Raw genomic sequence first — 22,933 nt, forward strand, 5'->3', positions numbered from 1 at the left:
CTCCTCCTCCTCCTCCTCCTCCTCCTCCTCGTCCTCCTTCTCCTTTTCTTCTTTTCTTCTTCTTAAATCTTGTCCCTCAAGAGCTCTGGCAGATCCAAGCTCTGACTCTGGAACCTGAATTCCAGGACTGAGACATATGTTGGCATGCCTCTTCCTGCCATGTGGGATGGCCAGGCGGAAAGACTGAGTGTACAGGGAAATGAGTGGGTGGATGAGAAAGGAGAGCCTCACCAAGTCCCTAGACTGTGGAGTCTTGGGTGTGCTATGGGACACTGAAACTCCCAAGAAGCTTTGGGCTTCTGAGGTTAGAGGAAGGCATGCCAGGACTTCCTCAGAGCACACAGGCTTTCCATTGGGGCTTCAGAGAAAACTTGGGTGAGTCTGTCCCAGAAGGCATGGGCAGGTACTCAGCATGTCATTGTTTCTAGCTGTTGAAAGAAAAGACAGCTCCCTCCATCAGCATGTCATTGTTTCTAGCTGTTGAAAGAAAAGACAGCTCCCTCATGGAGGGACTGGCCTGGTCCTGGGCAGTCCTCAGCCCCTTTGTAAGCATACAAGTGAATCACCACATTGTTCTTCCCAAAACAGGCATTCTAAGGGCAGCAATGTTGGCAGATTTCTTTGGTTGGCAGATGCCAAGAACCCTCTGGTCACTGCCTCTTACTCCAGCTGTTTGCCCAAGGTCTTCACTTTGTTCTAGAACCTTCCACAGACTGGCACCTTTCCAGTGGAACTTGATGCATTCAGTTTCCTGTTTTCTTGAGATTCAGGCTGAGTTCCCACTGTACTGTGACTGGGGTGTGGGACTCTCTGCTTGAACTCGAGAACACTGTATATTGGCCAGAGGCTGCAGACTGTTGCACGAAGCTGGTTTCCTTTGTGTGGCCTCAGCAAGTCCCAGCCTCACAGAAGCTATGTGCTTCTAGACTATGGCTCAGCCAAGGATGTGAAGGTAGCCTGGATTTTGCTTCTCTTCCTCTCATTCTCCTCTACTACAGAGAGCATTCTGTTTCCCAGCAGGGGTGGGAGTGTTGGACTGACTGCATCAGTCTCTCTGACCTCAGACACCTAACCAGGGACTGTAGACTTAGGGCAAGGAAAGCCTTCTTCACTTCTTTAGTGTCGCTGGTGCCTGACAAAACTGGAGCGCCCAAATTCTGCTTACATGAGGTAGGCTGGTGAGGAACTTGGCTTCTATACCCCCTTGGCTCTTGGCCACCTATCACTGTGTGCTCAGTACATATCATGTGTAGTCAAAGGAACCTGCCTTAAGGCCAGCTGTCTGAGGTGGTTAAGGGTAGGGTTGTTACATCCACGGGTTTGGTGTGGTTCTGAGACAGAGGTGACATGACACGTAGTTGATGAGTTCCATCTTTGAGGGACTCATTCTCCACCTGTCTTGGGTTTCCTGAGATTTGAACTGCCTCTAGGAGTCCAGAACATCACTGCCATCTTTTCTTTTCCTTCCCCTTTTTATGCCTGGGTTTCAGTAGCCACCACCATACCTATTAAAGAAAGCAGTCCTTGGCTGTTCAACCCCTTTTGTTGGCAAACTGCAGGCTGCTCCAGTTTAAGAGCAGCATTAAGGCCAAAGAACACATACTGTTGGTAAGTAGAAAAGACACTCAAGCGTGCTCATTGTGTGTGCCAGTCAGACTACCTGGCTTCTGGATGGTATGTGAATGGAAGGTTTCAGTCTTTATCTGTTAATTCCCGGCCCTTTTGTCAACCTAAAATGGATTATTAAAAAGGAGATGGGGAATTTTTTCCAGATCCTTCTGTTTCCATGTCCTCTCTCTCAAGAGGGCTGCCCACAGGACATTCCGCTGTCTCTGATGCTTTCTGGGCCTCAGATGTTGTCTTGGCTTTCCCTCAGACAGCTCACCGTGCTACCTGGAGAGCTAGCTGCCCGAGCTGGGCACTTTAGATGTGTTAGCTGTTCCAGCTCTCTTACCTACATGAGTACGACTAAATCTAGCTGAATGGCAGCTGGCTGTCCTACAGGCTGTGTGGGCTCGCCCTGCCCCTGTTTTTGTTAGTAAGCTTTTCTTTCATGAATTCATGTAACCAGAAACAGTTCAATATAACCCTCTGCCCTTCCCAGACTCTCCCAGATATCCTGGCTGCCATCTTGCTCACTTCTATGCAGAGAAGTGTTTTCTTGACCCACTTTCTAGCTAGCAAGTATCAAGAATACTGAGGCCCAGCTGTACAGTTTCACTAAGCGGCCCTCTGCTGCCTTTCTTGGTTGCTACAGACTAGATGGTGCCTTTCCCAGAGTATGTCCTGGTACAGGTGTGGAGCCAGACTGCACACCAGTGCCAGCTCCATGCCCAGCACTTCTTACAGAAGATCAGTGTTCCTTTGGGTTGAAGGGGTGTCCTTTATTACTGATTGACATAGGACAGAGTGTAGTTCTCAGAAACATGGGCTTAGATTTGAGCTCAAACCTGGCTCCAGGGTCCATGGCCTGCCACTGCCTTGCCATCTCTATGCCTGCGTGTCTTCTTTTATCTTAGTTCCATACTGGAGATCTTGAAGAGCAGGTCTCCTGCCTCTAGACCCTGTGAGTCAGCTCCCAGATGTGGGTGTTGCCACTCTCTGGCCTTGTGTTCTATGGCTGTCTGCAGGAGGCCATGGAGGATCACCCCACTGAATACGAAAGGCACAAACCCACAGAGGATCACCTTGTTTGCCAACAGCTCTTTTGGCTCAGTGTGATGACACTGCCCTTTGTTTGTGGTTCACTTGGGCCTTTTTCTGCCTGGAAAAACATGTCCTTTATTTAGGAAAGTGGTGCAAGTGAATGAGGTAAGCACTGGCTGGGGAGAAGGAGACCGCAGAGGGAGATACACCTGGTGTTAATGTAGCCTTTTGTTTCGATAGTGAAAATAACATTTCAAGGATTCTCTTTTCCACCTCCAGTCTACAGTAGGGTTGGGCAGGACTTTCCTGCTGTTCCTGTTTTTCCTAGGGTTGGGTAAGTAGGTGGCTACTCCTGAGCACAGGAGCTGTTCAGGAAAGAGAATGCATCTGTGGTCCTCAAGCTGCAGGCGATCTATCCCAGCAGTAGTTGAGAATCAGCCTCTGGTTATGAATAGAACCCAAGTCTTAGCTAAAAGGAGGTGCCCGTGGCCAGGCAAGCCCTCCTGCAGGTCATTTAGTGAGGGACTCAGCTGGTGTTTTATCATACATTTCTGCTGAAAGGGAGGTTGTGATAGTGGAATATTGGTTCCAGAACGTGGACTCTCAAGCTGTGGGGATCCCAGATTCTGTCAGTGCAGTGGGGGCCCCAGAGGCTAACTGGCAGCAGTGGGATGATGGAGCTTGGGCCTTGGCTTGGTTCCTGCCTCTGCCCACCCTAAGAATTGCTGCCCTGGCTAAGCTGTGAGTCCTAGCTGTCATTGGCCTGTGCATATTCCTTAGGATTCCTGATGGGCGGGGCCTTTTCTGGGTTTGTGGTCCATGAGCAATTTATCTAAGCAACGTGTCTTACATTTCCCTCGTGCCTGATAGGACACAGTTGCACTGACTTCTGTGGAATCCTTATGCACATGAATAAGTCAATATACACATGCATATAGTTTCCAGTAGACCAGCATACAGACAAGGCATGGTATGGACCATGATAACAGGAAGAAAAGGGGGCTGCCTGTTTCTAGCTGGAGCAGTGTTTCTTACTTTCCATTCCAGAAGACAGAAATGTGAGGTGAATCAGTGCCTAGAAAAGTGTGCTGCCTGTTACTGGCTTCTGGAACTGTTCATGGAAGACTCGGCTCAGAGATTACATTTAACATAAGCTGTGTTTAGTATGTGTCTTTCCTGCCCAGTGCCAAATAGAAACCTTCCCATATATGCACCCACAAATACCTTTCTTTACATTTTGGTTTCAGCTGAAAAGAAAAGAACACAAAGCTTCCTCTGTTTGCATCATTGCTGTTTTCCTTTTCAAGCATTATTTCTATTCTGGTGAATTGTTAACAGGGTTTCTTAGCATTACATATAAGCGTTGCAGTGAGGCAAAGAAAGTTGTTACAGAAGACCTCCCTGTCTGTGAGCCTCAGGGAATGCCACCGTGTTGTGCCTGCTCCCTATAAAACATTCTTAGATGTTTGCCTTGGAAAGTGCTTTCGACATTTCCACCCTACCTCCTCCGTACATCTGCACCTCATGCTCACATGCACATTAAATGATCGGAATTCCATTTCAGACATCTTTGGACGAAAGGATATTGCAGATAAATCAGAATTTTGAGTGGAGTCTAGATAGGGCTTTTCAGTCTTTGTGAGTGATAGTTTTAATAAGTTGTGTGCTCTGAAGTTCCAAGGGAGGATGGAACACACGTGCAGTTTCATTCACTTTAGAAATGTGCAGGAATGACAGTAAGAACATAATATTTCCTAAGTCCCACCCCATAATAGCACTCACCCCAGTAGCCAGTCTGGTTGCTAAACATGTGACACACATCAAGGCTAGGAAATGTTTAAGAACAGGCCATCATGTCCCATCAGAATAGAGCTATTCTGAAACCTTTGTGGTTCAGAACTTGGGCCAACCCCAAGACTCCCTGTGACTGAGGACAGGACTGTTGGAGTATCTTTGAGATATGCAGCTAAGAGGGACACAGGTCATTACGACATAGGACATTGTAAAATATACCACCCACACTGCAAGACCACTCATCATTTTTAAAACTTAGACCAAAAAAAAGGGGGGGGGGAACGCTTGTCCTGCCTGTCTTATAAAACCCTTTGTCAGTGACAGAGTGCTTTTATAGAAAGACCCCAACAAACACATGAAGAAGCAACTGAAGAACCAGAAGAGTGCTATTGGCAGCAGTCATGGTTAGCTGCTAACACCCACCTGGGCTGTCTCAGTCGCCTGTCACCAGGCACCCCAGCTCTTGCTGGAAAATCACAGCCAAATCTGCAAGGCCCTAAGAACATACAGTTGACAGAAAGCCAGGGCCGGAGTTCATTGATCTAGGCAAGCGTCATCAGTAGAAGTACAGGGCAGGTAGCCAGCATCTCCAGCTGGGGTGTGTGTGTATGTATTTGTGTGTGTGCGTGCATGTGTGTGCATGTGCATACACACTGGCGCTCATGTAAACATGTTCCTTCACATATGCTGGTAGATTACAGTGGCTTTGGGAGATATAGTTTTCTGGCAGTGCTTGATCTAACAAGGTCCTGATTCAAATAGAGCATAAGACCCTAAAGAGTGGGGTGACTTTCTGATACTGATAACATGGAATTCTTACTAATTTATTGGGATATGCTGACAGTATCTTACTGTTCTATAAGAATCTTCCAGATGTGTACGGTTAAAATGGTGTGAAGGAAGAAGTATGGATAGATGTGGAGAAGGTATGTGAAGGACCCTGTAGAGGGGTCCATTGCATGGTTCTCTCTGATTTGTATACTCTGAAAAAGCAGTTCTTTATTTTGTGTATGCATGTCCATTGTACTCATTGGTTTTCCTTCTACCATGTGGTCAGAGGCTGGAACTCAGCTCTTCACATCCACCCTCTAAGCCATTTCTCTGGCCTTGTTTTGTGTGCTTTTGAAGTTGCCCCCAAACACTTGAAGATGAACATTCCAGGGAAGGGTCATAAGCCAGCAAGAGTTAGAGTAACTCTCCCCACCCCCATATAGGCAAATGTCAGTGAGAGGAAGCCATGGTTCCATAGTTGAAATATCTATTATTTTTCCCTGGAGCTGAATGAGTTATTCTTTACTGAGGTGACCCTTGGCTCTCATGTGTTTCCTGAACAGAGCTGCTTTCTTTCTGTGTCTGTGTGATGGTGTGAAGTGGTGTCAGTGAGAGAGGAGTGACCCACGTAATGGAAAGCAGGACTGGGAGGGAGAGCAGGAGGCTTTTCCTGTAGGAGGGCTTGCTCCCAGCAGACCTGTCTTTCTCCTTAGAGCACTGAATGTGGTCTTTGTGTCCTCACTGACGTCATAGGTCCAATTGTATTGATAAGCTTTTTCAAAGCACAGCCTATGGAGGAGTTTTCAGCCCTCCATAGAATATTCCTGAGAATACAGGCGGTTTTGTTTTGATTCTGTGTTCTTTAAGAAGAGAGGATTTCGTTTTCTTCTTGTGGAGTCCTGGGTCAAAAGCCCAGCAGCCTCTGTTGGGAACTCGTGGCATTTCCAGTGGTTTTGATACAGAAATAGCACAAATCATTCTTGACGCAACTGCCAGGGCCGTGCTCTCATGAATGAATGGGGACCATGGCCTCGGTCTCTGCAACTGGCACTTGAGCTAGGCTACAGCCACGCCTCTTGGCCTCCTGATGATGGCTGTGGGGGTGGGTAGGCCATGTTCTCAAGAGCCCTTGGCCTAGTCTCCTTGCTTGTTGTGTGGATTCCAGGCCTCATTTTGTGTCTGCCAAAGTGACCTTACTTGAGAGGAGGCAACAACAGTAGCTAGCTATGGGATGTGAGTTGCAGGTAACAAAGGACCTTTAATCTTCTGCTTCCTTTCAATTTCTGTAGCCAAGAGTGAAGTTCTAATTGGCACTTTGGGACACAGGCCAAGGCAGTGTTTCTGTCCCTTCCCAACATTTGGTGATGCTTCTTGCAGCTCACTGGCAGACTTCACTGAAGACAGTGTTGGCTCCCAGCACCACTCCCTCTGCTCTTCATGTAGAACAGTTGAGCCCAGGCCCACTGTGGACTTGAGGAGTGGGCTCAGTGGCCTCTTACATGGGTCTTTCTTACTTCATGTTGCTTGAACTGTGGAAGTAATACCCCTTTCTCTTCAACCCCCCAGTGTAGTTACCCCCCAGAGATCTGTAGCCTGCACAGAGCCCAGGACAGGAGGAGTTGGAACTAGTCCTGCCCTTGCTTCCTCTTCAGTTGTTGGGCTGCTGAAAGTTAGGGAACAGGGAATGGCCATCATGCATTTCATGTATAAAGGAATACAAAAGAAGATTTGGGCAAAAATTGACCTTTGGGATGGATGGTACCTGTACAGGAAGTTCAGATACATTTGGGGCAGTAAGCATGGGTGACTCTTGAGTAAAGAGAGGGTCCAGCAGTCTTAACTTGTTCATCCTGTGTGGTGGATATGCTAACATTTCATCCATCTTTCAGTCTGGCTTACAAATTTAGGGCACCTTAAATACCCAAGGTTACAGTTTCAAACACAGCTTTAAATTTAGTGCCTTAGGAACTAAAACATCAGTAAACTGAGCATATTGAGTGAAGAAGCAACAAAATTCAAAACAAGCAATACGATCTGCTCCACTTTGTCCTCAGCTTTAGTTTGTTATGACAAAGCTGTATTCAGTGCATGGCAAGCACCTTTTTGGAGTATGTCCTCCCCCATTCTTCAGAGTATACCCTGCCCACATTCAGTTACACATATTGACTGTTGTTCAGAGAACCCAGTGACCCTTTTACATTCCTTGGTGGGGTGCTGACCAGCCTTGACCCGCAGGTCAGGAGCTACACTAGTTATGTTGCCATGGGAAGAATATCAGTGCTGTATAGTTGGCCTCTGGCTGAAGAAAGAGCTTCAGTTGTTACCGCACTCACATTAGTATCCTTTGGACCAAGTGTGAATGTGCTTTCCTTGTAACAGGCTCTAAGGCTAGCCTCAGTGCCAAAGTACTACTATAGAAATCGCCCCAGCTGGTTATCATTCTGCCCTGTGACTGATAAGGAGCAGTTGAGCAGCCTGGTCTTGCCACTGCCTGGAGCTGTTCATCCCATCCCCAGCTGCCCTCTGCACACCCTGCCCTGCTAGTCCCTAAGCATTCAGTTCTGTACCAATTGTGCCCTACAGAGGCCAGAGGAAGGTGTTAGAGCCCTTGGAGGTGGAGTTATTATAGGCAGTTGTGAGCCACTTAGCATGAGTGCTGGAAACTGAAATCTGGCCCTTTAGAAGGGCAGCAAGTGCATTTAAGCTCCAAGTCATCTCTCTAGTCCCACCATCCTTGTTACCACTGTATAGATACATTAGTAGAAATGATTGGCCTGTCATGTTCTTGAAGTAAACCAAAGCAATCCTTTTAAAGGGTTTGTATTTGTTTTTCTAAAGAAATGTTAGGTATTCCTAATGGTACCTCTCTATGAAAATTAGAAATGGGCAGATAGCATGCTCTTGTGCCCAACATCTTTGATACAGTCTGTTAATATATAAATCTTAGATCATGTTAGTAAAATTATAGCAGGAGTCACACCTGCCCTCTTCCCCAGAGCCAAGTGAGGTAACACACAGGAAAAGATAGTTTTCAAACTGTGAGACAATGTCATGGTTTCATTAATTTTTCATGGATTTTTATTTAAGCTAAACTAACACTGCTTAACTAGACACTAAGAATATATGAGTGAGTGAGTGAGTGAGTGAGTGAGTGAGTGAGTGAGTGAGTGAGTGATTGTAGGCTAGTTTTCACCCCTAGTTGACTCACATTCTAAAATAAAGTGGCTGTAGACTAAGCCCATCAAGGACCATATGTGTCTATAACTAAGAAAGATGATGTGACTTATGCCAGGCAGTCAGGGGTAGCTTGAGGCAGTCTCATTTAACCATAAAATTGATAGGTTAAAGGATCATGTTTGTGAGTTCAAAATAAGGGATAGGTAAAACCCCATCAAGAAGTACCTGCTGTTACCTGCTATTCAGTCGGACAGCACAGCCAGCCCCTGATGAAGAAGCTCACCCTGAGACTCCTTCAGGAAGGCATCCCCTTTAATTCCTTACCCTCTAGAGTATATTATCCTTAAAAGGGAAACTGGGTAAACATAGAAATAATATTGTTTTATAACACCTTCATTGTTTGTATTTTTCCATCTTGTTTTATTTTGTAATAAAAGAGATAGAAAAAAAAAGACAAAACGGAAAGACGAGTAAGCCAGTCCTTGTTCCTGTGAGAGAGAGAGCCCTGTCCATGGAGCAAGCATACATCAACTAAAAAGCTTCTAGTGTACCTAGCTCGAGCCAAGATACAGAAAGTGCAAACGTCCCTGTAAGTAGCCAAAACCTTGTCTCACTGATGATGAGGAGCCGAAGTCTTGGCTGAGCTTCACTGAGCTTGGTAGGAGAGGTTAGCTCATGGGCCACAGCAGGGTTTTGTTGGACACGAGGATCTCCAGTTGCTTTATGGTTGCTGGGTGTTCTCGTGGCTCAGCAGGCTGCTGGCCCAAGGCCTGGGTATTTCTTGGGTTCTGTCTGCTCCTACCCCTCTGTCAGTCTGTCTTGGAGGATTTAGTGGAGACCACAGGGCCAGATCACAAGCCAGGTTGGTGCAGGGGCCGAGGATGGGAAGATGGCCACTTCATTGGGGAACCCAAAGGAGTTTCATTATGGCTATACCTCCACCTCCTCCTTGGTCTCCTGGACTCTCCTCCAGGGGAGCTGTATCTTGAGGCAGAACACCAGGGTTCTGGCGACTGTTAGATCTCTTCCCATCTTTACTCTAGAAGGACAAGGAAGAATCCTGGGACCAGGGATCCTCTGAGGCCAGCTTTGGGAGTTGCTGTGTGGGAGTGGCTACAGGAATGCCAGGGACCAAAAGAAACAAGCACGTTCTTACTCAAGTCTGTGGGCCCAAGATTGTCAAACATGGCTTACCCAGGAAGAGGGCTTCAGGCAGGTCTTGGTCCAAGACCCCCCTGAATTTGTGAGTAGAAAACCCTAAGAATTTAGCAAGAAGAAAGGGTATAGGATAGCCACGATTAGAAAGAATTGCAGGCAAGGCCAAGTGCATAAGGGCCAGGAGCTGGATGTCAGGCACCTGCCACCAGTGCTGCACTTGAACTCTAAACTGAGTCCCTTCCAGAAGGCAGTGCTCTTGCCTCCTTTCCTTAGACTCAGTACTTGTGTGTGGGCAGAGGAAGCACTGCACATAGGGCAGTCGGGAGGTAGGGTCTACAGGGCTTTTTTGCCTTAACCGAGCGAACATCTGCAGAGCTGCCTGTTGACAGGTACTGTAGTAGCACTTCACTGTGTTTAGAACGTTCTAGTTCCAAGGAGCCTGTGCATAACACAGTGTTCATAACAGCCTCTGACAGGAGAGGGGCTGCTCAACAAGTTGGTAATTTATTCTTTTATCGTTAATTATGTTTAAAAATTTTGTGTGTTTGCATATGTGCATTTTGGGGGGTAGGTAGGTCATGCATGCTGTGGCACACTTGTAAAAGTTAGAGGATAGCGTTCAAGAGTTAGTTCCCTACTTCCATTGTGTGGATGCTGGGGATTGAACTCAAGTTATCAGGTTCCTTTACTCACACACTTAGCCATCTCTCTGACCTTGTGTTGGTAACTTAAAGCTTACCTTTCCTCCACATTGTTCTCTTGCTTTAATTTGGAATTAATTTTGTGAGTAAATACTGATACTGACTCAGCTTCTGCTTTAAATCAGAATCACAGTGGCCTCTCCTTGGCAGAACATGGGCTCAGTGTGAGTGCAGAAGCCACCCTGATGAACGCTCATGCTGCCCGCCAGGAGCACACTTTATTGGCTGCAGTCGGTTGGGTAAACATGTTTTTCAAGAGGGTTCTCATTTTCCATGGCAACAGACTCTCTGCTTGAGTGTCTATCTGGACCACTTCTATGGCACACACTGTTCTTGAGTCTCATACATAGCTCTGCAGTGGCTTCATTAGGAGAAGGGGCAGAAGCAAAGTACAGGCGGTTTGCCCATCCAAGTACTGGCACTTGGCTCCTTGCATGGCTAAGCGGAGCATTTTGCTCTAGTTTCCCTTTATTGACTTTTCAATATGACATCAGATGAGCCTTTGGATCTGCAATGGGGTCCTTTGAGAGTGGGGCCTCCCCCTTTGGCAAAGGGTAGAGAGTAATAATTCTGTGCAAGTATGTGTCCTAGCTAGATCTGCCACTGCCCTGAGATCTTTGTGCTTGATGACAGAGCCCAGAATCCTTGAGCCTTGTACTTTGAGCCTGTCAGACCATTGGCCAAAGAATATCAGGTGCCCTTTGGGCCACCAACACCCCTTGATAGTTGACATCTAGGCTTTACAGGGAAGAAGGGACCCAGACCCCAAGGCTCGCCTTGCTGCCTCAGTGACCCATTCTCTTCTTTGTTGTGCTCTCTCCATAGTGGACGTGGCTACAGCGCTGCCTCTGCAAGTGACCCCTGCAGCAGTACCCATGGACCTGCGCCTGGACCACCAGTTTTCGCTGCCCTTGGAACCTGCACTGCGGGAGCAGCAGCTACAGCAGGAGCTTCTAGCACTGAAACAGAAGCAGCAGATCCAGAGGCAGATTCTCATTGCCGAGTTCCAGCGGCAGCATGAGCAACTGTCCCGACAGCATGAGGCCCAGCTGCATGAGCACATCAAGGTGAGAAGCATCCTTGGGCTCTGTGTCATACCTGTCCTTCTGCCCAGGGTATGTTTACTGGAGTGCTGAGACATGTGGACCAGCTATCCTCTGGGTGACCCCTGCTTCTTCTTCCCCATGATTGGTGTGATTTCATCTAGTGCTGAGGTGTAGATAGGTGACAGCTGCTCTTTCTGTACCCAGAATGGACCTCACCCATCTAGTACTTAGACCTATGGACCAGATACTTTCTGGGTGACACTTGCTCCTCTGTCCCCAGGATTGGCATCATCCATGGAATGCTAAGACCCGAGAACTAGATATATCCTCTGTGTGGTATGTGATTCCTTCTGTCCCCAAGACCCAGTCGTACTCACAGAGTGTCAAGGCCCAGGATCCAGGTGACCCTCACCATAAGGTTGCTGCAAATGTCCTAGGCCTTACGGCTTCTGCAGAGGACACACAGTGTAGAAGTTGTCTTCTAAAAATGCATGCCCAGGTAGGAAAATGGCCAGGGGGAAAACAGGCCAAAAAGTGACAGACACCTCAGAGGACTCAGGGTTCATTGTGGTTTTTCTCAGATTTTCCCACTGACCTTTCATAACTGACTCCTTCACCGCCCGCAAAAGAAACTGTTAACAAAGACCTTTATGATGCCTACTCTATACAGTTGCTTAATCTGATCCCAGAATTTAAAATTAAATAAGTTGGAAAGAAACATACGTGCAGATGTTATAGGGTAAGGCTGTAAGGCCAGGAATGTCTCTACTGAAAACCATGCTGAGCCACACTGTCCAGTGTACAGGGAGCTGCAGGCTGCATTCCTGCCACCTAGCTAGCTTATGCCCCAAAATAACAACACACAAATTGTATTCATGGCTGATTCTTACATCTTCATTTCCCGTTTCTATTTATGTGTGTAGCACCCCAAGGTGCGCTTACTGGGAAGATTCTAGCCTACGTTCATCCTGGGTCAGAGCTTCATTGCATCTGCCCCAGAGAGGAGATCTATTGAGTCTGAGCTCACTTCCTCTTCTTCCCAGCATTTGTTCTGTTTACTCCACCCACCTAAAGGCAGGCCTATCAAATGGGCCAAGGCAGTTTCTTTATTAGCTAATGACCTTCCTCCATCAGTCCAGTAGAAACTACATTTTGCAATAGTCACATTAAAGCAAAAGCCTCCCATACCAGTTGTACAAGTTGCCCACAGCTGTGTATCAAAATTACCCAACACATCACGGTTTCTGCCACAGTGTTTTTTTGCTGGTGAGGAACTCAAGAGCAGCCACTGGGTCCTGCCCTGAATCTCATGTGATGCACTGTGTTGGTCAGGGTAGTGTCATCTGAGGCCTAGCTGGGCTTGGAATGGAGGATGTATGGTGGTTACTCACTTCTAGCAGTGCTTTCCCAGAACCACCTTGCTCACCCAGTAGGACCAAGATGGAGCCCCTGCATCTAAGACCCCTGAGCTTGGATTGTATTAACCACCTCTGCAGTGCTGCCATCACCAGAGCAGTCTCATAAACCATGGGAGGGTCCTCTGTAGGCCATGATGTGGATTGCTGAGGAGCCTGCACAGGACTATTTCCTGGTTCAGATAACAAATTACAGACCCCTGCTTACCATGGTGCACAGGCCCAGTAACAACTCTAGGTGCCTTTCAGGAGTGTGTGTGCTGAGAACATTGTCCTGGTTGGGCAGAGGATCTAGGAAACCTCACCCAGAGCTCTGAGAGCTGTCTGCAAGGAGGCCAGGGTCTTTGGTATTTTGATGTTTGCTATGTTAATTGTCCTGGGGCTATTACTGCTGCTGCTACTGCTACTGCTCTGTTCTCTTGGGTTTGGGGTGGGCTGGTTAAGATCTCCCACCAGCACAGGCTCGTCACACCCCCAATCCTTTCCCGCCTCCTAGGAGAGGCCAACATCAGGTCTAGGAAATAAAAGCCTTGCTGACAGTTGCTCAGTGCTCTGCTGTGGATGACCAGGCCCGCTTCCCATGGGGCCCTGTTTTCCAGGACTAGAAAACAAGAGGTTTTGAGGTTGGATGTTTGAGGCTGGCCTCAGGCAGGGGCCATGTGCCAGCTCGAAAACAGAAGAAGTCATTCCAAGTAATGGCACCCAGTGACCCTGGTGTGGAGGTGACTGAATGCCATCTCACCAGGCTGCTTGTCTTATTCTCTACAAGAGCCATAGCCTCACAGGGTCCTTGCCAGCAGTGTGACAGGAAGACAGGGCTAGATGTGCAGTGGGAGGCTCTGTCAGGTGTAGGGAAGAGTAGCTTTGTGTTCTTGTTCTGTCAATTGATTAGATGTTCCCATGGTTCAAACAATAAGAGTCTCAGAAGTAAATCTCCCTGCCTGTGTGAGTTTTTAGAGCAGTAGCAAGAAGTATAAACAAGGACCTTAAGTTAGGGTCCCATCAGCCAGGGAGGGTGTCTTTGCTTAGCATCCAGGTGCTTAGTGTCAGCTCAGATGAGTCCCTGGAACCATTTCTTTCTACCACAAAGTTCTAGACCACAGGAGAGATGTTGTAGGCCTAGAAACCTATGCTAGCCTTTGAGACAAGGCTTGAGAATCATAGAAATTTAAGGTTACATTTTTTGTGTGCTTTAATTCTTCATTAAAATTGAAACCATAAAAGCCTTTAGAGTATATAATTGTGTCATTGCATTAGCAGTCTTTTGTTTTGATGGTTTAAACTCTCTTCATGCCATCATATTGTTAACGACACTTGGCAGTGGTGTTTGTCAGACAGATTTCTTGAACACACAATCTAATTAGTGTCATTAAATCATCAGTGAATTTGAATGGAATTTATAATTGGAACAAGAGTAGTTTTTAAAGTAAAACTTCAGTTGTTAATTTGGGGTAAACAATGTCTTTCCAGGGGTTGTAGTTCTCAGAATCACTATCCCTGCTGTAAGCCTTGTTCTTCTGCTCATTTCCTTGTAACATTAATTTCTCTCCAGCCTAAGGAGGGAGGGCAGGTGCAGGCTGAATGGAGGGGTAGTGTTATATATCATTAGCTGGAAATTGCCCCTGTAAAGGTTGTTCAGACCCAGGAACAATGTAAGATCAAGACAGTGGCCTAGAATAGTCACCGTGTGGGTTTCAGCATTATTTTTAGTATTTAGAAGTATTTACCAAATAAATTTAAAAAAAAAATGTTCTTAGTGTCTCTACTTCAAAAGTAGTATAGGTTTAGCAGGTAACAGTGTGTCCTGCCTCTCTGCTGCTCTACAGAGACTTCAGGCCCCAGAACTGACCTGAGACACATGGCTAGCCTTATCCTCCATCAAAACTTGGTACAGAAATTCTCTCCTTTGAGGGATGATTGCTCATGCACTGACTGCATCCTGAGTGTACATGTATGGGCTGCTTCTTCTAAGCCTGGTGTGCCTCATCTGTCCTTCTGTCTAAAGAATTAAATATTTAATTACTGTGACTGTCATACATGCGCTGTGCAGCTGTTGGTTTTTCTGGCATTCATAGTTTCTCCCTTTCCTGATATTGAGTTTCCTATGTAGATCCAGTCTCCCAACCTTGGGGGCTGATGACCAGTCTAAAATGAGTGACACAGAAACTGACTTTCCAAGACAACTTACTCAGAAAATGCCAGGGTGTGCAGCCTAGGATAGACATAGATGCATCCTGAGAGGCTGGGAGAGAAGCCACTGAAAGATTAGAGAGCTTCCACATTGCTGTGGAGCAGAGAAAAGCTTCCACACTGCCGTGATATAAGAGAAAAGCTTCCACACTGCCGTGATATAAGACTCTTGTGCATAAGAACTTGCTGTGGGGCTGGTACTACAGCATGTTAGCCAGGTGTCCAAAGCAAGAGGCAGTGACCACTCCTCTTAGAGCCTGAAGGACAAGACCGGGGACACTCCTGGACCATCTGTCCTTACTTCATTGACCTCTCTATCTTCTCCCACATTTCCTGCATATCTTAGTTTGGGTTACTATTACTGTGATTTAAACACCATGAACAAAAACAAGTTGGGGAGGAAAAGGTTTATTTGGCTTATGTTTTCACATCTGTAGTCTATCATTGATAGTGTATCAGAACAGGAACTTAGGACAGGAACCTGAAGGCAAGAGCTGATGTGGAGGTCATGGAGGAGTGCTGCTTACTGGCTTGCTCCCTGTGGCCTGCTCAGCCTGCTTTCTTATAGAACCCAGGACTACCAGCCCAGGGATGGCCTCACCCATATCAATCACTCATTAAGAAAATACACTACAGGCTTGCCTACAGCCCAGTGTTATGGAAGCATTTTCTCAAGTAGGTTCCCCCCTCATAGGTGACTCTAACCTGTGTAAACTTAGTAGAAAATTAGCTGGCACATTGCACACCCATGACTGCTGGCGTAGTCAGCCATCTCTGTGTGCCTTGTGGCTGTCTGCATTTCTTCTATTATTTTCTGTGTTGTTTTCAGTTGCATTGCTGGTCTTTTAACTATCAGTGTAGGAGTGCTCTTAATGAATAAGGGGCATTTTTCCAGCTTCCACTGTTCATTCTCACTTGATACAAAGTAGTTACCCACTTGTCATATTGTGAATCAAATGTTCTTTCTGAAGAAATTTAAAATACCACCTCTGTTCCCTCTCATGTGCATATTTATATGTCTGCGCCTGTATCTAGCTTGCTATATTCTTATGCTGGCACTGTGCAGTTCCAACGATACCCACATAAACTTGAGACTGACTGCTGTGTCCTTATGCTGGCACCATGCAGCTCCAATGGTACCCACATAGACTTGAGACTGACTACTACATTCTTATGCTGGCACCATGCAGCTCCAACGGTACCCACGTTTGGCTTTAGACTACTGCTACATCTTTATGCTGGTACCATGCAACTCCAACGATACCCACAAAGACTTGAGACTAACGGCTATATTTTTATGCTAACACCATGCAGATCCAATGGTACCCACAGACTTCAGTCTGATTGCCCACCTCCCCACACCTTGTCCCTCTGCAAAGAATTTCCACAACTTGTGTGACCTGTTTCTTTCCCAGATGAACTTCACAACCATTCTCATGAAGTCTCCACAATTATGCTGGGAAATACTTAATATTGTTAGGTAATGGTTTCCTAGTATTGAATTTGTACTCAAGAAACAAGTTATTTGATTCAGATTTCTACTCTAGTGAATCATTTTTTGTTTTTTACTTAACGCATATAAATGTTTAATCTGGGATATTTTGTATTTTTGTTTTTATTGTGAATAAATCTGTTTCTGCATTTTTTATTTTTACTGCTCGCATAGTGCCAGTGTATAAATGAGCTCTGGAGTTCACTCTTTGATGGTATCTTGAATAGCTGGATAGAATTTATGGTAGTAACTTTTTTTTTCATGTCTTCTGGGTTACTGATGTTACCTGCAAACAAAAATCTTTTTCTTTTATTATTCACCTGAAATTTCCATAGTTTTGTGAGGTTATGAAAAACCCTCCCTGGCACCGTGGAGCAGTCCCTGTTTTGAGGTGTTGGCAGCTGTGGAGGGTGTTGACTTGCCTCCTATTATTGTATTCTATCGGCCAAGACCACCACTCTGAAGGACCAGCAGCATCAGAATGCCCCTTCCCTCGCCCTAGTCTCCAAGATCTCTGTAATCCAAGAGGTAGAGAATACAACTCAAACTCAGGTAGTCAGCTCCAACCGAAAGGGACTTTGGTTTTGTGGCCCTACAGACCAAGGTGCTGTTCATTCCGCTTTTCTACAGGTATAATCACTTTCTTTGCTGCTGTGACAGGTGTCTGACAAACAGCAACTTGAGGGATTAATCCCGCCTCACAGTTGATAAAGGGATTCAGTCTGTGGTCAGTGAGGCATGGTATGGTGGCAGAAGCACAAGGTGACTTGTCATTTTGGATCTGTCAGGATCAGTAAGAGACAAATTTTGATGCTCGCCGTTTTTTATTTTTTAATCTGGGGCTCCAGCCCTAGGAATGGTGCCATCACATTCAAACCTTCCATCTTTTAAATCTTTCTGGAAACACCCTCATAATGCACCCAGGGTTGTTACTTCTAAATCTTATAAAGTTGACAGTAAAGATTAGTCTTCAAACTACCTGTTGTTCCAAATAGCCAAGGACTTGTTGCCTGTGGTGCTATTGTGATTGGGTAGGACCCTATGCCTCTGCCTGCTGCCTGGGAAGTCATGTTCCTGGTTACCTGGTCAGTCTTATGCCCAAAGGAGTGGTACAGATCAGCCCCATGCTTGGGGTTCTCTGTGACAGACCCAACTTCACCTGCTGCCCAAGGACACTGATGGCCACTCTGGTGCCATCCTGACTTTGCCTCATTTGTGCCAGGAGCTCCAGGCTCCTGTGCGTCAGGCTTCATGTTTACAAAATGTCCTTTAACTCCTTTCTCCTCGGGTTGTGATGTCTGCAGACAAGAGTGAGCTTCCAGTGTATTTCCAGCTAACAGTGGAAGTTGGTAATCCTCACAAAATCTTGATATGGTAGGACACAAGCAGTTAACATTAGCCATTCTTTGCGTCCTCTGACCATCAGTTGTATGGCTTTCCTAGGTTCTCTGACACCTTCTAAGTGTTAGGATGATGAGGTCTAGGCCTGCTGGCACCTAAAGGGCAAGCTACCATGGGCAGGAGAGTACAGCCCTGAACTAAAACTTGAAGGAAAAGCTGGAATTAGGCCGTTGATGGGTAAGGAGATGCTTGGAAGAGCTCTATACTCTAGGAGGTGCACAGCCTCCCTGAGAAAACACACACACACACACACCACATCACACCCTAAAACTGCAGGCTGCTGTGCTGCTTTCAGTCTCTGTCCTTGTATCATCTTGTATGCTGCTTCTGCAATTTCTGTCCTCCTGACCACCTCCATGATACCCTGTACCCTAGTGATGCTGTAGCTCTGGCGCATCGGACACCTGTTCCATCCCTGGCACAGGCTCACCTGCTGGCTCTCTCTTCCCTTTTATAGATCTTACTGCTGGACCACACAGGTGCTTTTCTTTTAACTCTTGAGTGTCTGGGTTCAGGTGGGGATGGCGAAGACAGATCCACTGGAGTGCTGCTTACTGCTGGGTATGCCTGGAAGGATACATTGTTTCCAGGGTACTATAATGAGATTGCGTTTGGATTTGAGCCACTTGGTCCAATGAGTGGAGATGGAAATAGTTTTTTATTGAGAGCCTTGGGACATTTTAATCCCAAATGCTCCATTACAAACCCTGGACAAACAACATATACCCTGCCAGTCAACAGCTTCACACCCATGGATGACTTTATTTCTTTGCTCTGTTATATGTTTCAGCTAAAGAGCATAATGGTGCCTGCCCTGTGCTTATCTCTGGAAAGCACATGAGATTCTGCCTTACAGGCTCTGAGCATCTTTGAGTATAGCTACAGAACAGCATGCATATTGAGCTTTGGTGGCTTTAAGGAAACAAATGTCCAGGTCCGTCAAGACAGACAAGACTCAGCACAGCAGTCTGGCTATCTCGTCTCTTCTTCCTCACACTCTGCCACAGACTTGGATTTCACTTTCTTCCAGAGTGTGCTTGACTTATCCTGGTTTTATCTCCAGTGTTATCTTTTTTCTGTAACGTGAGGGTAGGTGGCAAGGAGACTGTTAGTCTACCTCTGGGTAGACCAGTGGGTCTTTCACAGTACAGAATGCGTGGGAACAGGCAGGCCAGCTGTACTCCAGGACAGGCTGATTTGGGGGCTGGTATAGTCTGTACCATCACAGCCACTCACGATCTTGAGCAGAATCCATCTGTAGCAAAAGTCTGTGTGCAGTAGTGAAAGGGAAGAACGATTATGTATTTGCTTAGCTTGGCTTGAATCCCACAGTGGTGGTGGGGAGCATATGGGCTTATGCCCATAGGGGCTGCACTGCTATTGCTCTTGCCAGCTGGCCTGTCCCTACTGACTCCTATCTATAGTGTGGCAACTTTCTTTCTCTTCTGCTAGTCCATGATGCTAATATGTTAAGTATGACATCTAGCCAAACTGGGTCTCTCTGGCTTATAACAGAGGTGGCAGTGGCCCTTCTCTGGCTACTCTTTGCTGACTCTGGCCATCAGATGCATGACTGTCCTAGGTTCACTGACAACCTCTGTCACTGCTGGCATCCAAAGGATGAGAATTGAAGGTACTGTGGCCAGGAGCATGCTGTGGAGACAACATCAGTGCATACATTCACTCTGGGAAACAAGCAGGTGTAGGCAGAGAAACTCATTCATTTCCCAGCCACTCAGACCCAAATAAACTATATTAATTATGACACTGTTCAGCCAGTGACTCAGGCATATTTAACCAGTTCTTGTGTCTTTCTTCTTTGGCAGCTTCTTGGTGTCTCCCTGACTCTGCCTACTTTCTCTCTATATCTCTGTTTGGATTTCCCATTTGGCTTTACTCTCCTAAGCCATTGGCCTAAACAGATTATATATATATTCTTTTTTTATTTTCTTATTTATACCTTTCCCAAACAGAGACATTCACCCAACATTTTAAAAAGCTGCATCACCCAGTGGGTGGACAAAGAAAAGAGTGGCAACCTAGAGTTCAGCCGAGTCAGCCACTGTGGAGCCTTTAGTGGTGAGGTCTTCCAACTTCAAAGTGATGTATCTTCAACATATACCATCATTTTAGTGGAAAAACATAATTAATTTTGGTGAAATGAGATTCATTTCCAGACAGGATTAGTAACAGCATTCACTGAGCTTCTGCTCTTCTTGGTGAACTGTGAGGAAAATGAAAGGTAGCTAGAAGATCAGTGGGATTCCAGCTCCAGCTCCAGCTCCAGAAGGACAAAACAGCGGAAACAAAAACATTTCTGCTCTGATTCACAAAGCTGACAGCAGTTTCCAACCTGCAACTTAGTTACAGACCAATGACACACCTTTTCAAATGGCAAAAATACAAAAAAGTGTTACAAAAATATTTCAGAAAAAGTGCATAGTCTAAGTGCATAGTAAATAAAAGCACTGAAAAATATCTCACTAGAGAGGGAGCTCAGCCTGGAAATTTATAGCCAAAGCTGAACAGTTTTATCTTACACAAACTATACTCAAAAATAGCTTTATGAGACTGATTTCTGGCTAAAAGTATCAAAGGGTTTATTAGTCAAGAAACAAACACCTTAACTGACAAGCATGGTTAGAAAAGAAACAGAAGCTGCCACCCACCAGTCCCAACTCACTAAACCTTCCTTTAGCTTTATGGTACGAATACATCTCTTCATGAACAGCAATAACTAATTCCATGATTGCCACATTCTGTTATGAAGAGATGTATTCGTACCATAAAGCTAAAGGAAACAGATTCTTTAATAACCAATGATTATAAAACTTATTCTTAGCATACGGAATGAAATCCCACATCAGGCAGGTGGGCCATACATCCAACATGTGAAGGGGGTATGCAATGTACATTTTACTGGTAAATTGTCATGTTTTGTGTGAGCTCACTTAAAATCTGGCTCTGAAAGTGGGTTTCCCTTTCTCATTTCAGACCCAAACATGTTAGTCTCAAAGTGCCTCTTATCTGGTGAAAGGTTGATTCCCACCCCAGCCCCCATGACTGAGAACATAAAATACTATGTTGAGAACAGCCAGGAGGTAAACCTTTTGCAGAGTAGGCCACTGTTATTTGTCTCCTAATGTACACGTGCCTGCAGAGGGAACAGGAAACTGGAAAGTTAGTCATGGAGAGAAAGCTCAATCAGGAGCTCCAGCTGACTAGCTCCAGTATCCCAGTTGGTTTCTGTTAGATGTGGTGAGCAGAATTTGATGGTGTCTATCTGCCACTGTTTATTCTTTTATTGGAAACCTTACCCAAGAGGAAGGGACACTTTGCTTCACTATAGACATCCTTAGTTGGGAACTCTGACTGCCTAAGTGGGTTTTCCCCACTGGTGTTTTTTCTGATGCTGTGTGTGCCCAGTTTGATGGTGGTTTACAGTCTGTCTATCTGTTGTTTCTATTTGCTACTTGCTGTTTATCCTTTTGCTTGCTATATAGTTATTAAACTCACTCATTCAAAACAACAAGCATAGCAATTGTAGAACATTCTTCAGACCATACAGACCAGCTGTTGGGTGTAGGAGTCTGTCCCTAAGTGTCAAAATGGGTCAGGGATCAGCTTTTACTGAAAATATTGAATATGCTTAAAGGGCTATACAAATCTGACCACACATTATTTTTGGAAGAAGCTGCTTGTTGGTTCCTGGCCACCGGCTAGCTTAATAATCACACAGAAACTGTATTAATTAAATCACTGCTTGGCCCATTAGCTCTAGCTTCTTAATGGCTAACTCTTACATATTAATTTAACCCATCTCCATTAATCTGTGTATCATCACATGGCAGTGGCTTACCGGCAGAGTTTGACATGTCTGAATCTGGCAGAGGCTCCATGGCGTTTCTCTGACTCCACCTTTCTTTCTCCCAGCATTCAGCTTAGTTCCTCCCCCCCCACCCACCTAAGTTCTGCCCTATCAACAGGACAAGCCAGTTTTCTTTATTCATTAGTGATAATCACAGCATACGGAGGGAAATCCCACATCACAGTATTTCTCTTGAGGCCCAGTAATGTTTAATGCCTATGGGTGATTTTGAGTCTCCATTTCCTCTATTGCTGAGCTAGATGTTCTGAGCTTAAGATGATTTGCTTATGCTTAGTTTCACGTGTAGATTATTTTTTTGTTTGTTTGTTTGATTTTTTTTTTTCGGGGGGGACAGGGTTTCTCTGTAGCTTTGGAGCCTGTCCCGGAATTCGCTTTGTAGACAAAGCTGGCCTCAACCTCACAGAGCTCCACCTGCCTCTGCCTCCCAAGTGCTGGGTAAAAGGGTGTACCACCACCACTTGGCTTACTTTCCTATATATATGATTATTTTATGTTTTTTGGTGTTTTACCTGCATATATGTCTGTGTGAGGGTGTCATAAGCATCGGAACTAGAGTTATAGGCAGTTGTGAGCTGCCATGTGGGTGCTGGGAATTGAATACATGTCCTCTGGAAGGCTCAGCTCTTCATTGCTTAGCCATCTCTCCAGCCCCTTGGTATTACTTTTAATCAGACACCCTTGACCTGGAATCACCTAGGAGACAAACATCTGGGCATGTCTGTGATGGAGTTCTAGATTGTGCTCATTGAAAATTGGGAAGATACACCCTAAATATGGGCAACTCTGTTCCACAGCCTGGGGTCCTGAACTGAATAAAAAGAAGAAAGTAAGCTCAGTACCAGCATTCCTCTCTCTCCTTCCTGATTGGTCCCCTTCAGTGTCATGGTGGCTCAAAACTGAGCATTGGCTTAAAAGCGAACTGGTTTAAGTTTTAATTAGAATAGTAGGGCTGCCATTGCTGATTTTGTTAGAAAAAATTAGGCCATGCATCTCACTCTTCTATCACTGTAATAAGACACCATAACCAAGGCAATTTATAGATGAAAGAGCTTTATATTTCTTTTTTTCCATAAAAGAATTTCCCGTTCCCACTGTAGGCACTTGTATACTATGAGACAAACAGCAGTAGCATCCTCTGCAAAAGGTTTGCCACCTGGCTGCTCTGAACACAGTGTTTTGTGCTCTCTGTCACCGAATTGGGGGACTTACAGTTTTAGAGGGCAAGTCCATGACTGTCATGAGAAGTGTGGTAG

The 22,933-nt window shown here is 45.7% G+C and overlaps 1 protein-coding gene across 5 annotated transcripts in view; it reads left to right on the plus strand.

The window, feature by feature from the left end:
* Hdac4 (histone deacetylase 4) overlaps window positions 1–22,933 on the plus strand; it is a 229,740-nt gene that overhangs the window by 116,949 nt on the left and 89,858 nt on the right. For all 5 annotated transcript variants that reach the window (XM_013351744.2, XM_013351743.2, XM_005361679.3 and 2 more), the window contains exon 3: window positions 11,073–11,314. In XM_013351744.2, coding sequence (XP_013207198.2) covers window positions 11,073–11,314 — 242 coding nt within the window. The remainder of the gene's footprint in view (window positions 1–11,072; window positions 11,315–22,933) is intronic.

The sequence above is a fragment of the Microtus ochrogaster genome, linkage group LG4, assembly GCF_000317375.1.
Source record: "Microtus ochrogaster isolate Prairie Vole_2 linkage group LG4, MicOch1.0, whole genome shotgun sequence".
Taxonomy (NCBI): domain Eukaryota; kingdom Metazoa; phylum Chordata; class Mammalia; order Rodentia; family Cricetidae; genus Microtus; species Microtus ochrogaster.